Source organism: Dasypus novemcinctus, chromosome 5, assembly GCF_030445035.2.
Source record: "Dasypus novemcinctus isolate mDasNov1 chromosome 5, mDasNov1.1.hap2, whole genome shotgun sequence".
In the NCBI taxonomy this organism is placed as follows: domain Eukaryota; kingdom Metazoa; phylum Chordata; class Mammalia; order Cingulata; family Dasypodidae; genus Dasypus; species Dasypus novemcinctus.
In genome coordinates, this window is record NC_080677.1 from 29,065,618 (window position 1) to 29,087,716 (window position 22,099).

At 41.6% G+C, this 22,099-nt stretch overlaps 1 protein-coding gene across 2 annotated transcripts in view; it reads right to left on the bottom strand.

Moving 5' to 3' along the window:
- The window catches only part of ZNRF2 (zinc and ring finger 2), a 93,633-nt gene extending 85,585 nt beyond the window's left edge, over positions 1–8,048 (bottom strand). For both annotated transcript variants that reach the window (XM_058296828.2, XM_058296827.2), the window contains exon 1: positions 6,798–8,048. In XM_058296828.2, the coding sequence (XP_058152811.1) occupies positions 6,798–7,254 (457 nt within the window). In that variant the 5' untranslated portion in view covers positions 7,255–8,048. The remainder of the gene's footprint in view (positions 1–6,797) is intronic.
- Between the last annotated feature and the right edge of the window lie 14,051 nt (positions 8,049–22,099).

Below are 22,099 nucleotides of genomic sequence, written 5' to 3' on the forward strand. Positions count from 1 at the left end.
TCTCAATTTATATCCATCCCTTAGTAATCTTATCCACTTTTTTACTTCACTTTATAATCTATAAATTGATGATTTCTCAATTTCTTTAATGTTCTGAATTGGAGTCTCATATTTTCAACTGCTTAAAGGACACTTCTAGATGGAAACTCTACAGCTGCTTAAATTTAATAAACCTAAAAGAACTCATTATTTCCTAAAACTTATTCTTTCCTCTTCTACTTTTTAAAACTTATTCTTTCCTTTTCTACTTTTAGTCTGATTAACAACAATACCATGGAGAAGCATTCTTGGCCCAATAGATAGGGCGTCCACCTACCACATGGGAGGGCCAAGGTTCAAATCTCAGGCCTCCTTGACCCATGTGGAGCTGGCCCATGCGCAGTGCTGATGCGCGCAAGAGTGCCCTGCCAGGCAGGGGTGTCCCCCGCGTAGGGGAGCCCCACGCGCAAGAAGTGCGCCCCGTAAGGAGAGCTGCCCGGCGCAAAAGAAAGTGCAGCCTGCCCAAGAATGGCGCCGCCCACAAGGAGAGCTGATGCAACAAAAAGAAACAAACACAGATTCCCGGTGCCGCTGATAAGGACAGAAGTGGTCACAGAAGTACACACAGCGAATGGACACAGAGAGCAGACAACTGGGGGGGGGAGGGGAGGAGGGATAGAGAAATAAATTTTCAAAAACCCTTTAAAAACAAAACAATACTATGTACCCCAGTTCTCAATTTTATAAATTCTACCTTATAAATCTCAATCAAATCCAGTAATTTCTCTCCCTTACCAATGTCCTGATTTCAATTATGACAATCTTCCACCGATAATATTCTAAAAGAGTCCTAGCTTATCTTCTTGCTGTCACTGCCCCTTCCTAAAAAGCAATTTAATCATGCTCAGGGCTATTGCTTACAACTTCGAAGGTTGAGTACTACAGTATTCCAGAAGGCTGCCATTCATGAGAACTAGGATTTTAATGGTGTTCTCTGGCTTGTTTGTTATACTACCCTGCTTAAAACTTGGTTAGATAAAACAAATTCATAGCACTATAAAATCCTTCAACAACTGGCCTAAACCTATTTTTTTAGCTTTATGTTCTCATCATTCCTCCAAGGCCACTATAATCTGGACATATTTAACTTTTCAATATGCCCTATCATAATCCCAGGCTTTTGTGGATTCTTTAGTCTGTAGTGTCCTTCCTCCATAAAACCTCTAAATCCTTCAAAACACAGTTCAAATGTTACCTTCCTCTGTAAAGCATTCTTTGACTATCTGGACAGATACTTTGGGCAGCATTTTAGTAATAGTTCCATTATAGCCCTTGCTACATTGTATAATAATCATGCTTGTCGACACTCAAATTCCACTGAGCAACAACACCAAGCAGCCCATGTTTTCACCTCTGACACCTACTGGGCCCACTCCCTAAATGGGACTCAATTTATGTTTACTAATTCAACAGTTACCATGTACACTATTACAAATTTTTTTAAATAAAAACTGAGTTTAAAAATAAAAGTTACAAGTTTAGCTGGGCAATCTAAATCTATAATTAATGGAGCAGAAAAACTTTAAGGTGGCCCCATATGATCCCTGCTCCTGGAATTTCTGCCTCCGTGGAAGTCCTTCCCCTTCATATTTGCTTCTAACCTAGGAAAGCAGCAGTGATGACTGGCTGTGAATACCTGACATGTATACATAAGTGGAGGCCTAGCCCATCTCTCTCTCCTTTGCTGGCTTTCAGCACACTAACTGCCATGATCCAACAACTGCAAGGAAACAAACAGTGCAGACAATCTGAAAGAGCTTTTAGAAGAAGACCCTTCCCCAGTCAAGTCTATAAATCTTGATTTCAGCCTCCTTACCCACAGAAACTGAGATAATAAATGTGTGTTATTTTAAGCAACCAGATTTGCAGAAATTTGTTAAGCAGCATTAAAAAAATGAGTATTACCAGAACCTAAGGTATTTCTGAACCCGCTGTTCATAAAAAGGGCCATGTTTCTACCAATTTCTATACATTTAAGTAAGTGTAAAACAAACATAATTCATTAGGTAATACCAGTCAAAGTTAAAGCACTCAAAGTTAAACATGTCAAACAAACAACATTTCTTAGGAATATAACAAAGTAAAATTTAGGAAGTATTTGCTACATAAAAGCAGTTCCTATACTCTTAATCCATTTGCTAATCTTAGAACCCAACATATGTAAAAAGTGTAATATTATACAAACACAAGATGAATAATAAATATGAAAAAAGCTAGTATTTAATTAATGTTACTGGTAACTTGAAGATAAATAAGAACCTACCTGTTGTTTACCAAGTCAAACTATTAAACAGAGTAGGAAATTACATGGTCATATTGAGGGTTCAAAGGGATGATGTTTACAACCTACACACAAGTGTTCAGAAAATGGGCTGATAAAGACAAATGGATAAACAGATGGACTGATAAGATGCAGAGCTAGATAAAATGATATGGCAAATGAGTCAAAATGTTAAAATTGGTAGATGGAGGGGGCACAGGGCTATGTTGGAGTTCTCCATGTGAGGTCTATATTTTTTTTATAACTATCCTAAACGTTTGAAAGTATTTCAAAATAAAATGCTGAAAAAAATAATAATTAAAGGGGCACAGGTACCCTTGCTGAAGACATTATCTGTTACTAAGACAACAGAGCTCTTACTCCTGGACAGGCACTACAGTAACCAACAATCCATCCAAGTACTGTACTAGGTACTTAGGTCAGGCAGCTTTCAGATCGGGCGATTCCTCTGCAACCTATACCTCTGCTCCCTCCAGCCCACCCTCCACCTGGCAGGCAAGTGTGCTTTTAAAAAAATTCCCAAGGAAGAAACTTCCATGACAGAGGCCACCCTTGAATTTAACAAAGTACACGATATAAGGTATCATCCTATAGCATTTAGCAATACCTGGGATTACAAGTGAGCAACATTAACCACCCAAGTTCTTGGTTTTTTTTGTTCGAAGAGAGGAATGGGTGCAGGCAGGTGGTTAGAAGTGGCATTTTTTCCTTAGGAAGAAGTAGACATTCCTCTTCCGCCACTCCCTATAAGAGTCTTCTATTGGATTAAAAAAAAACACTCAGGAATAGGAAATAGGCTCACAATATCCCAAATTCAAACATTTTGGCACTTGATACTGGTAAGATGAACTGAGAAAACTTCAACAATGGTTAATTAATGATGATAATCTAACACCATAAAAACCCACATTTGTCTTGAAGACTAAGAGAAATAGTCTACCTAGAAATAGATGTTATTTAACATATTCAGTTTTAAAAGAAAACCCAAACTCCTTCAATATAAGGAATCATGTTTTCTAAGTAACAAGAGGCACCTGAATTACAATCAGACTACTGAAACACTCAGGGGCACACCACACCCAAACAAGCTCAAGCTAGTTAAGGGACCAAAAGCAATCCAGTATCACTGGTTAACCGGCTACATTAATTGATTTTACATTTTCATTTCCAGGCCCATGGATACGTTATAAAAAAGGTCTACATGATTTTTTCTACAAATAATGTCCATTCAAGGGTATATTTTTGTGTCCATTTCATCTCGCCTACTCAGCTACCTCAGCAAAGGCTAATTTATCACCCATGTTTAACTGCTTTAATGAACATTAGCAACTTGACAGTGAAAAAAATGACATAAAATAAAGCCAAGCAAATCCTTTCTAAGATACCACCATATTATGCATTTCCAAGGCTTTTAAATATTAGACTATACCCTTAAAGACCTGTTTTAAAACAAAGGTGAACAATATTAGCAGTAATCAAGAGAACGCTATTATTTACTTTACAGGATTAAACTGACTAATCTGAGAAGAATAACAAGAAGACCTACTTTACTACTTTATGGGTTATAATCGAGGAAATTCTACAACTCTTATTCTGATATTCAGCAACTTAATTATAGTAAACTGAAAATCTAAACTGAAAAATCTAAATAACGGACCTTTCTTCTTTAGAGAAAAATAAAGAGTGTATACTGCCAAGATAAATGTCCAAAAGAGAGCAAAACATAAACCCAACACATAAAACTCCCTGATTCAATTGGCAGTTTGCTAAGATGGAACTAGTAACAACTTGGATTTGCTAGACTTAAATTTTAAAAAGAAAAAAAAAAAAGCAGTACTATTTAGATTTAACTTCCCTAAAGTTACATGACAGCCCACAAAAGAATAATTTTGAACCTTATTAGTACCATATTTTCTTATTTGGAGACGTTAATAATACAACAGCAATTAAAACAACATTTTACAAGTATTTTAGTAAATACTTTCCACTAATTGAGAAATATTCCTTTTTTCAATTTTCAGACTTATTCTATAAATGCCAAAACATTTGTACAATTTAAAACTGAATTAATACATTAATACTACAATACATTAAAAAAGTAAGTCAATGTGAAATATAATCAAGCATAATTTTCAAAATAAGATTTATCACCTAGCTCTCTAAATCACAGGATAATGAGAAACATGTTTTCCATTAAGCTTCCCTGGTTAATCCATTCACTGAAACATAGGTAAAAATCTCATTAATGTAAAGGCCATTAGAATACATTTAAGTGTATTCTAAACTCCCTGTTCAACAAGGATTTAAGGCACAAGCACTTTGATCTGATCCCATCATATCACAGAAACAGGTCATTTCTTTTATCTTCTTCCACACTTTCAAAACTAGGGTTCCTCTTTAGAACCATTACACACAGAAAAATGATCCGCTTGACTATTTTCCAAAAAATACATAACCAGTATTCCAAATATATAGGAGAAAAAAAGTTAATTCATTACATACAATAGATGCCTAAGGACCTCAGGCTCAATACCACTGTGATGAGTTTCTCATACAGTGTAACTGTCTTGGACACTAGGTCCCAATCATCCTAACCTCAAAAGTACTAAAATACTAGTACTTAAGTGCACAAATCTAGGAACTTAAATAAGAAATGAGACAAATGTTTAACCCCTTCAACTCTCACCAACTAAGTCTTTTTTTCTTATTAATTCACTATGAATTAATAGCATGGGCATAAACGATTTGTCCCCTGCTCTCAATGGCATGTATTTATTTTAACAAACAAGCCCATACAGATACTCTGAACTATCGCCACTTTAAAAATAAAAAGTGAAAAATAGTAATCACTACATTAAAGAAATAACTATTAATATGTAAAGACTTCTCCTATGTCCACTTCTTTAGCCAGCTTTAAATACACAATTTTTTCATAACTGATAAATGCAAGTTTTCATTTTAAAAGATAAACTTTTAAAAACCATCTTATCCTTTATTCTGATACTAACCTCCAATTCTCAAGAAGCTTTGTTATTCCTTGACATTTAACTGTGCTCCTTGCGATGAAGTCACAGTAATAATAACACTAGTTGTTTTTCTCCAGATTTTTTTAAGATGACCCAGTTTTAGGAAATGTCAGTGTCTTTATTTAATAGCAACAATGGTTTTTAAAACAAAGATAGGTCAAGAGTTTTCTATACTGAATGTGCAAAGCAGCAATAAAAAAATGAGAAAAGTGGCATTTATGTTCTGAATTTATGCTAACATAAATTCTAGTAGTACAGAACAGATAGATTTACACTACTGAATATTCCACTTTACCAAGTACCTATTCAAATTTCTCACATTTATAGACATATGAGTAAGGGGCATGAAAATGGAGGAGATGGTGTTTTCACTGTTCAACCACACTTGGTTGTTTTATACAATATCAGATACGTAATTCAATGCTTATTTAATAATACTCAACAACTCTAACCAGATTTAATTTCTATTTCTTTTCATGAACGAAGGAGAGTCTTGATTCATTTACTACTAACCGTTTGAGGAAGACTAACATAAAACACAACTGAAGAGGTAAAATTCCTTTTCTTCATAGCAAGTGCACCCTTCCTCCTGTTTTCTAAATAAAAGCACACCATTTGGCTACTAAAATTTTCCATTTTTCACAAGTGTTTCTTGTCAACGTTGCTCTTCAAAAGTACCTATTCTATTACTGTACTTCATAGTCAGGATTATAATAATTACTAGTTTCTGTCCTTAAGAAACTTTTCAATTTTTTAAACGTTCTATCCAAATTAAGCAGGACTCACATTAACCATTATCTGAAATAGCAATTACTGGGATTAAAATACACTTCGTCAACAGAGGATCCAACTAAAGTGGTTAGGTGGAACAGGATTAGAGTTCCTGAAAGTCAGTCCGAAGGAGATTCCACTCTCCTTTTTCAAATATTCATTTGACCACCTTTGACCTTTGGCCTTCAAGAACTGTGCACCACTTAAGTCCCCAGATATAATACATTCAAACGGGTCTTCTCCTGACTTCCCTATAGTAAAAGCCACAGCCACGAAGGACGTTTCATCCGCCTAAGAACAATGTTTGTTCCAATCATTGACAAATGGGGGTCTGGGGGAGGGGGAAAGATAAACTTTCTCTAACGAGGAGACCCTACGGAGGTAAGGGTGCCTGCGGGGGTTTTTGTTGGGTGTTTCATTCTGTTCTAAGATAAAGAAAAGTCTCTCCGCGATAGTGGCGCCGCAGGGGTTAAGCGGGGATTTTCTTCCCAGCAAGGGGTGTCCAAGCGCTGGCCGGGCCCGGACGGCGAAGCTCGAGCACTCAAGGCTGAAGGAGAAAAGGAGAAGGGTGAAAATAAACGGCGGCTGCGGCCCACGTGCCACTCAGGGAAGGAAGGAAGGAAGGAAAGAAGGGAAGAGAGAGGAGAGCGGCCGTACACGCGGGGAGAGGAGGGCCGTACCTCCAAACATGTGCGGCGAGAGGTGAGCTGGTAAGGAGCCGATCACCAGGCGCGGCCCGCCGGAGCCCCCGCCCGCCGGCCTGTCCCTGCCGCCGCCGCCGTCCTCGGGGCTGCTGTGGACCGAGTCCTGCGAGCCGTACGGGCCGCTGCTGCTGTTGGGGATGCTGAAGGAGGACTGCGCGGCGCGGGCCCCCGACGCCACGGTCCCCACGGCTCCGCCGAGCGAGCGGCTGCGTGGGGCCGCGGAGGCCGCCGCGGCGCCGCCGGAGGCGCTGGGCTGGTGCGCGCCGGGCACCTGAGCCGGAAACCGCCCCGCCGCCGCCGCCGCCGCCCGAGCCCCGGCGCCGCCGCCCGTGGTCCCGTTGGCCCCTCCGCTGCTGCTGGAAGGTAGATCCGAGCCTGAGTACGCCCGGGTGCGGCCGTTAGCCGCGGCCGGGCCGCTCTGCTTGGCGCCCATGTCCGCCCTGCCCCGGGCCGGGCCCGCGCGCAGCGCCCCGAGCGCCGGGAGGGCGGGAGCGAGAGCGGAAAGGAGAGGGCAGGGCCGAGGCGCCGCGGCCGGCCCAGAGAGGCCCCCGCACGTCCAGGGCCGCCGCCCGGAGCCCCGAGGGGCGGTCCGCTTCCGGCGCCCTCTTCTTTTTCTTAGGGGCGGCGGGCGCGGGAGGCGAGGAGACGGAAAGGAAGCAGGTTCCGGGAGCGGTGGCTGTCGCTCGCGGGCTCCCGCGGGAGGGGGCTGCTCAGGTGGCTGTGCGACTGCCGCTGCTTTCGGTTCTGGTGCGCCACGACGGGCCGCTGCCGCTCTCTGCCGCCACCGCCACGGTCTGCGCCCCGGACCTCGGCACCGCCTCCTCCCGGGCAGCCGCTGCTACCGCCGCCATCCTCCGGCTCCCACGGCGGCTCGCGGGTGAGGGGGAGGCGCCCGCCCAGACTCCGCCGCCACCACCTTCCCTCCTCCCCCAGCCACCCAGCTGTTATTAACGGAGAACGAGGAAAAACGGGTGGCGCGTGAGGGGAGGACGGGAGGGAGGGGCCGCGCGCGCTTCCCGGCAACCGCCGCCTCGCTCGGGTCGCGCGCCGCCTGCGGAGCCGCCTTCCCTGCGAAGGAGGGGCCCCACCAGTGCGGGAGAGGGGGATTTGGACTACCAAAGTGGAGGCGTCAAGGAGGGGAGGAGGTTCCCCGGCTTTCACTCCGGAGGGCGAGGATAAGCGCGGCTGCGGCCGAGAGCCGGGATCCGAGTGTTTGGGTCGCACGCGGCGACCCCGCCCTCGCCCCTCGCGCAGCCCAGCGGATTGGTTCCCGCCGGCCTGTCCCCGCCTCCCCCACCCGCGGCCTTCCCACCGCGGCTCCGCCTCCCCAAGGTACAGCGGGTGTGGTAGGCGCTGCCACCCGCGGACTCGATGATGGACAGGCCGGCGGCCCCGCCCCCTTCATCCGGGGCGCGCCCCCTCGTCCACCGCCCGGCCTACGCTGATTGGAGGGACTGAGATCCTGGTGCGCCACCCAGAAGGCGACCTCTCCTGCACGTGCCCTTCCGGACCGTGAAGAGGACCCAGTGTCACGTTTACCTTTTCATGATTGGGGTGGAAGTTTGCGTGAATGACTGTCCTGGATCCCAAGCGCCTCGGTTTTTGGGTGGGTGTTACCTGCCTCGTTGGTGTTACTCGAAGTGTTTCTTTTAAATGAAAAGCCCAGAAGCTCAACAATGGTGTAGGCAAAAAACTGAGAATAGCGAAGTCAAAAAAAGAAAGTAGGAACAAAGTTGATCTGAATAAGAGCTATGCCATAAAACACCCCGACCCCGGAGGATATATAGAGTTGGAAAAAAAGAATAATCTAATCTGACCTTCAACTGTAAGGCAAAACCTGTGGTGGTGAGAAAAGCTACACTGGGACTTAGAGATCTGGGGTCTAAGTCCCAGACCAAACTAAGTTGTGTGTAGTGACCAAGTTATTACACTTTTTTGGATTTGACTTTCCTAAACTGGGATGTTTTTATTAAATCGCTAGGACACCAGAAGCTTTAAAATCCCATAATTTCTCTAAAATAGAATTTAATAAAATGTCCTCAGTCCATTCCTAGATGTAGTACTGTATCTTGATGGCAGAGAATGATCTGGATATCCAGTGAGCAGCCCACTCTGGACCTCTCAATTTGAAAATGTCTAAATTATCCTCTACTCAAAATAATAGCAAGAAGTTTTGTTTCGTTTTTTTAAACTTTGACTTCTTTTCTATATTTGCAGTCTTTTATATAATGATTTTTATCACCCTTTCAAGGTAGATGGGCATCAGGTTTTCAAACAGAAGTGCAGAATATACATGTATGTAGATATAGGTGTGTGTGTGTCTCTGAGAATGGAAATGTAAACAAATGTTATTCAATGTAAATTGAAAATTCATTTCATCCTGTATATAAACTTATCGAACCCTACACTTATTGGGTTAACAGAGAAAAGTTTGAAAAGTTGAAGTGGTTACCAGAATGACAAATTCTAATTCAATGACATATGTTATGATCTGATCTGACTGAACTTTCATTGAATGAGGGCTTCGGTGTAGTACTCTGAAAAGTTCTAAAGGCTTTAAAGGAATTTATCCCCAATATGGTAAGAACTTATCATTGATGCAGTGTAGTATAAATACTACAGTAAAAAGAGCGGTAGTAGAAGACTTTCGCACTGGTTGTTATATCTGCCTTTATAAAAGTTTCAGTCACTGTAATATGGAGCAAATCCCATTCAAAAGTAGAACTGTCAAATGGAAAAGTTTAACAGTAAAAATCTATGAGATGTAATAATTTTTATTTCATCATATCCAGACTTAGTTATATTTTTAGATCACCTTTAAGCAGGTGGCACCATTATACTTTAAAAACATTCAGCATTTATTCTAATTAGGAGAAATGGTTCACAGCATTCACATCACTTACAACAGTGGCAGTTTTACATTTGAGTGATTGATCTGTCTCATCAACAAGGACAATGTGTGGTCTTTGCTCTCCTTTGTAGTGCTTGGCATATAGTGGTCTCTAGGTAAGTAGTGGTTGAATAAATGAATGGTGAGAAGGCTGATTGTTGGACATAAGCTATAAAAATTGGTGTTGTAATAATTATTCATTCAGTTCATAAATATATGTTTTGTGCTACTCAACACCAGGCACAATATATTACTCATAGTAGACTAGGCTGTGCACTGATAATGCCTAAATCTCAGGTACTTAACAAAAGCGTGTTGCTAGTTCACATCGTATGGTAATCATGGCTTTCTCTTCTCCGAGTGGTGAGTCAGGGACTCGGGCTCTTATCTAGTGACTCGCCAGAACCCCGGATCCCTCCAGAACCCTTCATTAGATTCTGTGTCCCTGGCAAGTCAATGGAGGGAGCAGATAATCTAAAGAAGTTTGGGGACCAATCCTGAAGGGCTCACATTGCTTCCACTCACTATTCATTGGCAGAAATCAGTCACATGGTTTCATTTAACTGCAGAGGGACCAGGAAATGTCCTTTCTGTGTTCCCAGAAAGAAAAAGAAATTTGTCAAGCACATACCATGCTCTAGCAGTTTGATATTATTGATGAATTCCAAAAAGAAGTATTGGATTATGTTTGTAAACTGGTCTTTTCCTCTGGGCATACTAGTGTGTATTGGATTCAGAGGTTTTACTTTTACTTGATTAAATCATGATTAAGGCTTCAATTGGGCCATGTCCTTGGAGGGCAGGGACTCACAGAGAAACTGCACTGCAGAGAAGAGAGTTGGAGTTTTTGAGCTGGAGTGCCAGGAAGTAAGCACACGGAGGAGCTTGGTGGTGAGGAAAGAAAAGGCCCTGGGAAGAGAAACAAGCCATTCACGTGATAGTCTACAGCTGGCCTTGCAGAGCTAGCAGAGGAGCTGACCCTGGAGAGAAGCAAGCCTCAGGAAGAGAGGAACCCAGGAAGCCCGAACCATCGCAGATGTCAACAGCCATGATGCTCCAACATGTGGCAACAGATTTTAGTGAGGGAAGTAACTTGTGCTTTATGGCCTGGTAACTGTAAGCTTGTACCCCAAATAAAAGGCTAAATCATAAATCTTAGTAAAACATCTTATATAAAAATTAAATCATAAGAAAAATTTCTAGTTAAATGGGTGTTGTTATCAAAGCCATCAAAACATAGTTAAAAAAAACTGATTTTTGTGTGTGAATGCTGATCAGCTAAATTCTATCTGCTCTAAGTTGTGTTTTAAACACTCCCCTGAGCAACAACTCTTCTTTCAGCTATTAATATTCAGATCAGTGGTTCTCAAAATGTGATTCCAGGACCACCAAAGTCAGCATCAGCTGGGAACTTGTCAGAAATGCAAATTCTCAGGCCCCTACTGAGAATCGACCTACTGAATCAAACTCTGTGGGGCCCAGCAATCTGTGTTTCAACAAGCCCTCCAAGGAATTCTACCACACACTAATGCTTGATTTAGATAATAACTGATTAATTTCAAAATAGATTATCACACGAAGATGTTCTTTTCATCTTGGTTAAGCATTCTTTCTATACAGATGTCCCCTGCCACCTACTCCCAGCACCATCTTTACAGGCTGAATTCAGTGTTCCCACTCAGTGCTTGCACAATGCTTCTTTCAGAGTACTAATCATGTTCTTATCATCGATCATGTTATCGATCATCTTGCTTGTCAGTAAACAGTGGGCTCAGTGATAGGCCTTATGTTTGGACTCCCAGTACCTAGCATGGTGCTTGGCACCCTATGCTGTGAATGTCCAGTGAATTCATGAATGAATGAACAATAGACATCTTACCAGGCCTATTAAAATGATTCTTTCTTGAAGGTCATACAACACCTTATTCTCCTTGACACCTCCTTTGTCAGGCCACTTCCATTTTCTCTCCGGGTCAGCTTTTGTTTCTTTTTCCACAAGGTTTCTGGAGGTGTAAAACTTTGGCCCTGTGTTCTTTCCTTGGCCACCTTCCCTCGACTCCTTGCCCTTCTCATCTCTCCCCAAACAGTAACCCCCATCAAGCTATCAGTATGCTTTTTTGCCAACCAAACAGTTCTGACTTCATCTAAAATGTTTCGTTTCCCCACGACTTCTTCAAAAATTGAAGGACCCACTTCCACCAAATTAGTTCACACACTATAGGCACATATTTAGGACTGAAACAAGTTTCATGAGACAGTACTTGCCTGTGCTATATAGGATGCACTCCATTTTCTATTCTGTTCTGTTTCACCTTTATAAAAATACTGCCACTGCCCACTAAATTGATTTTACAACCTGCTAATGGTTCTCATCTGCAGTTTTCCAAATGATGGTCTAAGTCAGTGCTTTGCAAACTTCAGTGCACATAAGGCTCATCTGGAGACCTTGTTAAAACAGACTGCTGGGCCCTGCCCTCAGTGATTCTCATTCCATAGGCCTGGGTTGGGCTCAAGAATTTGAATTCTAACCAGCTGCCCAGTGATGCAGAGGCTGATGCTGGCCCCAGACTGCTGAACACCCTTGAAGACACAGTGGTCTGAAGAAGCTTTCCTGTGCGTCATCAGAACTTGTTTTAATGTCTCAGCGATGCATCCAGAGACCAGGGCCCCAACTCTGAAATCCCTAACATTTAAAGCTTTTTCATATGGTATCTGCTTCTTCTTCCTAACATAATAGTTAAATGATGGTGTTTCGACCAAAGACTTCTGGGTCTTGAAATTAGTTTGTTTTGGGAAAGCATTTCATGTAACGTAATTGTTGGCCAGAAGACCACATTGGTATAGGTAAGCTGATAATGAACTTATCACCTGGTTGTGATTGGTTTGCTGTTATCTAGTTTGATTTTCAGTTTCATGGTGATGAATGTACAACATTTTGATTATACTAAAAGCCACTGATTATAACCTTTGGATAGACTCTATGGTATTTGAATATATCTTAATAAAACTGCTTTAAAATTAATAAATATGCAAGAATAGCCAGAAATTGCAGCTATATACATTGGGGGAAGCATAGAGAGATTGAGAGATGATGAATTTTTTTGTTTGTTTTTTGTTTGTTATTATTATTGAAACAATGAAAATGCTGTAATAATGATTGAAGCAATGAATGCACAACTATGTGATTATGCCAGATACTATTGATTGTACCCTTTGGATGGATTGTATGCTTTATTAATATGTATCAATAAAATTTATTTGTTTAAAAAAATTAATGATAATTAGAAACTTACAACTTAAATTCTAAAATTTAAGGTAAGTGTAGAAGAGTACTAGGAATTACACAGTGAGGTAATTTTTCAGAGAATTTGAATTATTTATGTAACATTACCAAATTTCATTCTTCAGGCATGAGTGAGCCAAATTCCCCCTTCCCTTACTCTCGTAGATTCTTTAATCAATCATGCCTATCTTCCAAAGAGTGGGAGTCGTCATGATGGGAATTATAAGCACACACCACGAAGTAGGTAAGCTCAAGCTTAGGTCCTGCCTCTGTCTAGCATTGGTTGTGGAATTTAGGACAAGCCACTTACCCTGACTGGCCTGATTCCTCTCCAAAAAGCAGATCATAATACCTACCTCCTAGAGTACTGTGGGTCCTAATAGATTCAATCTATATTTGAGAGGATTTTAAAAAGAGAGAGGCAAATTTTAATCTGTATCATCCCTAGTACGTTATAGTAATTTGCATATTATCTCTAACAGGTTGTGATATTATACATATTAATATTAAACTAATATCCACTGGAACTGATTTTACCATTTTGTGTAATTTTATGTATTATTGACACTTAAAGATTTATTGGAAATAATTATTTAGTAATAGCTTACTGGTTAAGTGTCCACATCACTACTGTAATAAGGATGACAGTGTGACATGCCATGATGACAAGCCTACATCTTTCTATGATGGGATGGATGGATGGAGATAGTTAGATACATATATACATACATATGTACACATGCATGCATGCACATCAGGACTAGCTCTTTGAAATCTCTAATATTTTAAGCTTCTTTTTTTAACTTTCTCTTGATTCTATGGGACAGTTCCATAACACTTTGACTAAAGGATCTTTGGGAGTCTTAATAAGCGGAAATGTGTTGTGAACGCATTTCATGTTAATGACCAGAGCCCTAAGCTATGTTCATGTATTTTCCTTTCCAAAAATGGCTTGAGACAGTGTTAGGGCCTGCTAATAAAAATGACTTAATTTTTGCCTCTCAGAATGGCATGGAGTATTAATAAGAAGGTTAAATATTTATATTACATCCTATTCTCAATCCTTTTTGCCTTGCAAACTTAAAATGTTTTTTTGTAATCTTCATAAATGGACCTCGGCTGTGCTTTGTCCTCACACCAGCGGGCAGCAAGTGCGCTCTAGAAGGTCGTGGGTTCCGGCACCCCCACTTGCCAGCGCCGGCAACCCCAGCTGAAGACTGCTGGGCTGGACAGGAAAGGGAGAGGGTAGGAAAGGTGGGTTGAGATGGGGTAGAGCATGGTGCCCAAGAGGATCTAGGTGGAGGCGTTAAAATTAGCTGACGGGTTGTGTAGTGTATGTGAAAAAAAGTTTAGACTCCAAAAATCAACTTTGAAGGAAGGAAAGACACTATCTCCCTGACCGCAGGCATAACCCCAACTGCACTGGCATTACAGGGAAAGTGGGGAGGAGAAAGGGACAGTACACATGGGCCTAAAGGGGTGGGAAACCTAGAAAAACTGACGTTTACTTTGGTATGGCGTAGAAATAAAATTTGAATGGGAACACTGGGCGGATCCAGGTAGCTCGGACTCTGTTTGTCCTGGAAGTCACAGGAACAAAATAGGCATCTGGGGTTCTACTTCCAGCTCTTCTTTTGTGTTGTTGCTGTGTTCTGACTGTGAACCAGTCGCTTTGCTCTTCTGGGCTTTAGCTTCGGTAACTGTAATCCTCTCTCCACAAGCACAACTTGTTAGGAGCTTTATTAATTTATGTCTAAGGTTTCTTCCAGCTCTCAGGATTCAACAGTGAATCCTGCGGATTAAGTGTTTAAAGATTTATGCATCCACAACCTCTGTCTTACTTGGAAGTTCTGTTAGGTGTTAGCATCTCCTTAAACCACTGGTTGCAGGTGATATTTTGGGAAATATACACCCTGTAGTTCCCCTTGGAGATTAACAATGCACTTTAGCATAGAAAGGATCCTGGGAAGTGCTACAGTTCTGAATCCCTTGTTCTATGGCAACCTCTTCATGAAATGTATTCTGCAGGTAACTGTTACTAGAAAGTATTTTTCTATTAACTGTGGCTTTGGGAGGAATACAAATCTAGCTGTGAGAGAGTAAAAGTACACTCGTTCATTATGTAAATCTTTATTAAGTTCCTACTGTGTGCGAGGCACTATGCTAGGCATTGTGGATAAAATGGTGAGCAAGATAGACACAGTTCCTCTTTACGCAAAACTTACAGTTTAACTGAGAGAGAAAAAATGGTACTGGAAAGTGAGACAAGTTCAGTCTGGGGAGCACATAGTAAGGGCACCTAACAGCATAAGTGAGGGGCTCAGACGACTTTTTAAAATGAAACCTGAAGAATTGCCAGATAGGGGGTAGGAGAAAATACTGCAGTCAGGGAGACTGTATGTAAAGGTCCAGAGAGAAGAAATGACAGCTGTTCACTATGCAGTGTGGATGGAACTCTGAGTACAAATGGTAGAGAAGTGAGAAATGAACTGTAAAGATTATTATAGTAACTAATATTTACTAACCATTTACTATGTGTTAGATAGTGGTCCTCACACTGTCAAGTAGTTGATTTATTTTTTCTCATTTAACATTCAGAACCACATTTTCATTGATTGTATACATTGGATACATTTATGCTTTATTAATATGTATCAATAAAATTGATTTGTTAAAACAAAACAAAATACTTAACACAAAACCACCACAGTCCTTGATGGTTTTCCTCCATTGTAAAGAGATTTCTCCAGACTCTATACATAGTGTTTTGAAAGGAACCCCAGTTCTTTATTAAGGGTATACTTTTAAAAAGACATAAAATTTAGTGGAAAGGTGGGTTGTGGGGTCAGCACCAAGGGGATTTTCCCAGCCTACACAAGTGAAGAATAGCTTGAATCAAAAATAGCTCCCTGCTACATAATGTATGTGTCCCTCCTCCAATGCAGGTACACTCTCCTGCTGCCTCCTGTCATTTGTGAAAATCACCATGGTCATACATGAATGATTAAAAGTGCTTTAAGACATTTTCCTTACTCTCTCCTCCCCCTACAGTAGCAAAAAGCCCCAGTAAAGGCAAGCCCTTTCTTTTAGGCCAGATTGCATAAGCCTGCCAAGCACAGGAACTCTGTTTCTGCTTTATTTTTAACTCCCTACAGTGTCTGCTTCTAGAGCTCCGAGACAGTCGGCGCGGAGACTTCCAGTAATGGCTGTGGATCACTAGGGACTGCAGTGATAAGTGCATGTCCTGAATTACTACTGACTTAAACTGATGCTACCACATTACATTGGAATAAGTCAGAGTTGCTTTTTTCTACACTTTTCAGCCAGGGCAATCGATACTTATAGGTGGTCAGTTCCTTTTGGGTAGCTACTAAATGATCTATGCCCCCAAATTAGGCCAGATTAGAAATAGTGAGTTCATAATTGCAGGACTGTCTTTCCCCGGCAACAAGGAAGAAAATAAAGCAATTAGAGCTACTGTTCAACTTATCCAACCCTCTATTTCCCAGAAGCAAGCCGGGCTCTGGCTGAACTCTAGGCATGCAGGTCTGAATCCAGTAGATTTTAGAATGTAGCCCTGGCCTGGATCATCCCTGGTGCAGAGAAACCCCATATTAGTTTAGGACCCCCACCGGAGATGTGTCCATTCTTAAACAAGAGGGTCTGAGCATCTGTAACATGCCAGGCCCTGGGCTTGGCACTGGGGATGCAAAATTAAACCAAACAGGGTCCCAGCCCTCAAGCCTGTTCAGACATAGATATAAACAAAGATGACCAGAGTGCAATGTGGTGAATGCATGGGAGAGCTGAGCGTGGGAGAGCTGAGCGCAGGCCTGGGGGCTGGGCAAAGGACAAAGATGCATTCCCAGAAGTGATACTGAGCTGTCTGTAGAGAAAGCTGGACTAAGCAGCCTTTGACATTCCACGCCAAGGGTGCACTGAAGCCAGGGAGAGCTTTAAGCAAATGAATAACTGCATACACTTCATTATAGCTGGGATGTAAAGTAGAAGGCAGTTAGGTGAGAGATGAGACTGAAAGGGGAGGTTGGGGCAGAGTCTAATGTGCCAGGCCAAGAGGTTGGAATCAACCTAGAAAGCAAAAGGGTACCACTTTCCCTAAATGGAGAAGTAACATGATCATATTTACGGTTTAGAAGAATTACTTGGGCAATGTTTTAGAGGATGGATTGAGGGGAGGGAGGAAAGCACAAATGAAATGAAAGACGAGTTAGGGAAAACGGACTTTGGCCCAGTGGTTAGGGCGTCCGTCTACCATATGGGAGGTCCGCGGTTCAAACCCCGGGCCTCCTTGACCTGTGTGGAGCTGGCCATGCGCAGCGCTGATGCGCGCAAGGAGTGCCGTGCCACGCAAGGGTGTCCCCCGTGTGGGGGAGCCCCACGCGCAAGGAGTGCGCCCGTGAGGAGAGCCGCCCAGCGTGAAAAGGAAATCTTTAAAAAAAGAAAGACGAGTTAGAAGGATGATGTACTAATCCAGGCAAGAAATGAAGAGAGCCTGAGCTAGAGCAGTATGAGACAGTTTGGATAGATTCAGAGCCAGTGAGAGAGGAGCCTCCACAGCACTTGCAGACGGACTTGGTGGCTGATGGGACATTGTGCATGACTGAGAAGGAGCGTAGAGGATGACAGGTTACTTTCCAACCCTTGGTACTAGTCCTAGGTAGGCAATAAAAGGGGACGGAGCAAGGGGGAGCGAGATGAATTCAGCTTTACATAGGCAGAACAAACCCATCCTTGAGGCTGTGGCATGGCAGGGGATGAAATTCTGTTGGCTTTCGGCATCCAATTCGATGTTGACTTTGCACAGGGGAATAAACAAGTTACTCTAGGCAGTTTTCTCAGAGCACTGCATCTCATTTCGTACCGTGCTCCTCCATGCAGGAACCATGTCTCTGGCCCTCTCTGTGTGCTTCCCCTGGGCCAACTCAGTGCTGTTCCTGGAACAGACACCTTGAAAACAGGAGGTCGCTCGGGAGAGTAGAGTTAATGCCCTGCAGTCAGGCTGGAGGGCGACCAAATATTAACGTTGGGTGCGGCAAATTTATTTTTTTCTTCATTGTTGAGATCTCATGAGTGAAGGAAAGTTAGGCCTTGTTATTTCCCAGAAAGTTTAATATAAATAGCAGTTTTCTATTATATAATATAGTATTTTATAGTATTGAATTGGCCTTTTAAAAAATTCATCACCTCAAAAGCTGCAGTTTATATTATTTTTAAAAAGTGACCATGGTATGTAGAATAATGCCCCCACCCCAAAGATTCTGGAAACCTGTGAATTCGTTAATTTACATGGCAAAAGGGATTTTGCAGATAAGGATCTTGAGATGAGGAGATTCTCCTCCATTATCTGTGTGTGCCTAATGGGATTACAAACTTTATAAACCTTCTAAGTGAAAAAGAAATGCAGGAGAGAAAGGCAGAGTGAGGCAGCTCAAGAAAGACTCAGATTGCCATTGCTGGCTTTGAAGATAGAAGGGGGCATGAGGGAAGGAATGCAGGTGGTCTCCAGAAGCTGGAAAAGGCAAGGAAACAGACTCTCCCATAGAGTCTCCAGGACGAAGGCAGCCCTACCAACATCTTTATTTTAGCCTGGTAAGACCGTTCAGACTTGCAAGCCCCAGAACTGTAAGATAACAAATGTATGTTCTTTTAAGCAACTAAGTTTGGTAATTCGTTACAGCAACAATAGGATACTAATACAGTGACTATTCCTTAAGGTTTCAGAAACCCCTGCTTACAAGCTGTCTCCAAAAAAATCAAGAAAACATGGTCACTAATACATGTAATCCTATATATTGTTTCTTGGCTTCTTGTCCCACTCTTGAACCGTGGTCACGTATAATGCCTTGGTTTCCTGAAGCTGGGCACGACAGGTATCTGGGGTAGCAAGCTGCTTAAAAAAACCCTAAATGGAACACAGCTAGGACTTTCTATTACCTGCCTCAAAACATCCTTGCAGGCTTCCTTTCATGCAAGCATTGAGAGTAGAGGGTCAAGATATAAAAAAAGAGCAGACTTTGGTTCACAATTTGTTTGTGTTTTTTTTAAAAAAAAAAAAAACTCTGAAAAGTCAAAATATGTAAGTAGATGATTTATTTTGTGAAATTTGGTTCTGGTTAGCTCTGTGTTTTCCAGGGTTTGAGGAAGGGCTGTGGGTGAGGCCTTGTACATCTCCGGCAGAGAAAAGGTGGTGGTTGAGAAAGTCCACACTGACATCTAGTGATATAAAATTGCACTGCCAAGGGCTTGAAACACGAGGCAGCCTCCTCTTTCTCGAAGCACCTACCCCTCAAGAAGGCTCAAGACTCAGACCAGACTTCAGGACAGTCTGCAATCACCAGCTGCTGTGGTTGTCTGTGAGGCAGTTCAGCCTTCCTTATGTTTGCACACACTTGTGGAAAGTTTGGCCCTCTAAGAAATTTTGCCTCTTCCCAATCTTTTCAAATGATTGTTTCGGCACATTTTAAAGCTACAGATTTTATTTCTAAGAGTCTCTTTGTGCTTTTGGTGGCCAGGTCCTTTAATAGCAAATACTTTTCAAGAGCACTTATATTTTCTAGGTCCATAGAACAATGGCTTTGGCTGTGATGTCGTGAGCAGGGAATAACCTGCATCAAGGGATGGAGCGAGGACAGCAGGGATTTGCCCTGAGAACGGTGTTTGCATTGGATTTTCATCCAGTATGACGCCTAAAGCACAGAAGTGACAAAGAATGCCCCATTGTTAATTACTTCCATTTTCCATTTTTCTTCTATGCACGTGGTGAAAATAAGTCAACAAAGGTAAGATTTCTGTTTCCTTCCTTAATGGTGGAAAAATTAGAAGCAAGACTGAATTTTCAAGGCTATTGCAGTAAGCCAGGCAAAAACTGGTGGAGGAGGGGGTTTAACAGTATCAATAACAGCAGGCATGGAAAAGACTCTGACGGTCTGATCAAATAAGTGGACATGGACACATCTTCATATCATTCTCGTGGGCAAATGCACATACAAAATACAGATGAACAAATATTAAACTCCTAGGACAGTAATGCAAAAAACACTTCTACAACCTTCTCAATGAAACAAACAGACCTAAACTGATAAAATAATATAATCAGCTTTTACAACCAAGTGTGTTTTTTTTCATACGTTTTGAACATTTTCTTTTATGACATGTGAATATTGAGCTTCAAGCAAACTGTACAGATGGAAAAATAAAATATGCTACATTAAAAATGCTCCGATTCAGCAGAGAAAGGGCAAAAAAGAAAAAATACCTCCACAAGGCAACTCTGATTTAGTTTTGACTGTCGGAAATGTGAGAGAGAGAAAAAAACGTTTCCAGAATTCCGCTGCTTCTAAGAGGCAAGCAAAAAATAAAAAAAGGTAAGTAACTTTTAGGAAGAAACTCCAGACATTAAATTGTGCAAACAGCAAATTCAAAGCTTTGTAAATGACAATATTACTTTTTAAGGTTTGCAATAGCTTGAAGTAATGATTCATTGATATTCTAAGAAGACATTAGAAGAGACCTAGAATTTTTTAGTAAATGAAAGCATTTCGAAAAAATGCTTAGATGTGTATCTATCTGGTTTCTGTAGTATATCTCTTAGCAGATGATGTACTATAATAAATCTTTGTGTTTCTTAACACAACCCTCCCTCTTCCCCCCTCACTATCCGTGATTGGGTGAAGAAGTGAAAAATATTGTCAAGACCAATATTAATGAGGAGAATGATGGCTGCAACTAAGATTTCTCTCTCTCTCTCTCTCCCCCTCTCCCCCGCCCCCCCAACTTTTTTTTACTTTAAAAAAAAAAATTTCAAATACACAGGAAAGTTGAAGATATACTGCAAAAATAATACAGAGACTTCCAATATACCCTCTATCCAGATACCCAGGTTGATCAACTTTTAACATTTTGCCCCATTTGTTATAACAGTCCATCTATCTACCCATCCATCCATTTATTTTAAGCCTTTGAGAGTATGTTGCATACATCATGCTCCTTTATCATTTAATACTTCCATGTATATTTCGGAAGATCAAGCCTATTCACTTATGCAACCACATTAAGGATAATTACCAAGTTGAAGAAATTTAACATTGATATAAAGTATACAGTCTGCATTTCCATTTTTTCACTTGTCCTAATATTGTCCTTTTAGGCATTTTCTCCATTATTAGATCCAATTCAGGATCATGTATTGCATTTAATTGTCACTGTCTCTTTTGTTTCTCTCTCATTTTTTAAAATTGTGGTAACATAAATACAACATAAAATTTCCTATTTCTTCCACTCCAAAGCATATAATTTAGTGGCATTAATCACATTCATAGTGTTATAAATAGAATAAATTTAGCTTTATAGATTAAAAAATTAAATCAAAGAATTAATTTTAATACAGCAGGATTTTTATACTGAATTAAATGTGGATATATGCTTATTTCTTTTTTTTTTTTTTTAAGATTTATTTATTTAATTCCCCTCCCTCCCTCCGTTGTCTGTTCTCTGTGTCTATTTGCTGCGTCTTGTTTCTTTGTCCGCTTCTGTTGTCGTCAGCCGCACGGGAAGTGTGGGCGGCGCCATTCCTGGGCAGGCTGCACTTTCTTTCGCGCTGGGCGGCTCTGCTTACGGGGCGCACTCCTTGCGCGTGGGGCTCCCCTACGCAGGGGACACCCCTGCGTGGCAGGGCACTCCTTGCGCGCATGGGCCAGCTCCACACGGGTCAAGGAGGCCCGGGGTTTGAAGCGCGGACCTCCCATGTGGTAGACGGACGCCTTATCCACTGGGCCAAGTCCGTTTCCCAATATATGTTTATTTCAAAATGACTCATGTTTCAGTAGCAAAAGAGTTTCTTCTGGAACTCACAAAGAAACTTAGCATACGCAATTTTTTTTTTTTTTATTTAAAAACTCTGCCATGCAGGCAATTTACTAACCTGGACACACATGAACTTCAGAGAAACAAGAGTTTTTGAAAGACAGGCCATCTCCTCTAGGATTTTTGAAATTTAGTTATTGTGCAAAGGAAATGAGGTAAGCAAGATCTATTACCTTCAATGCACAATACTAGAGTAATAGTGAAATATGGCCAAATTTGAAA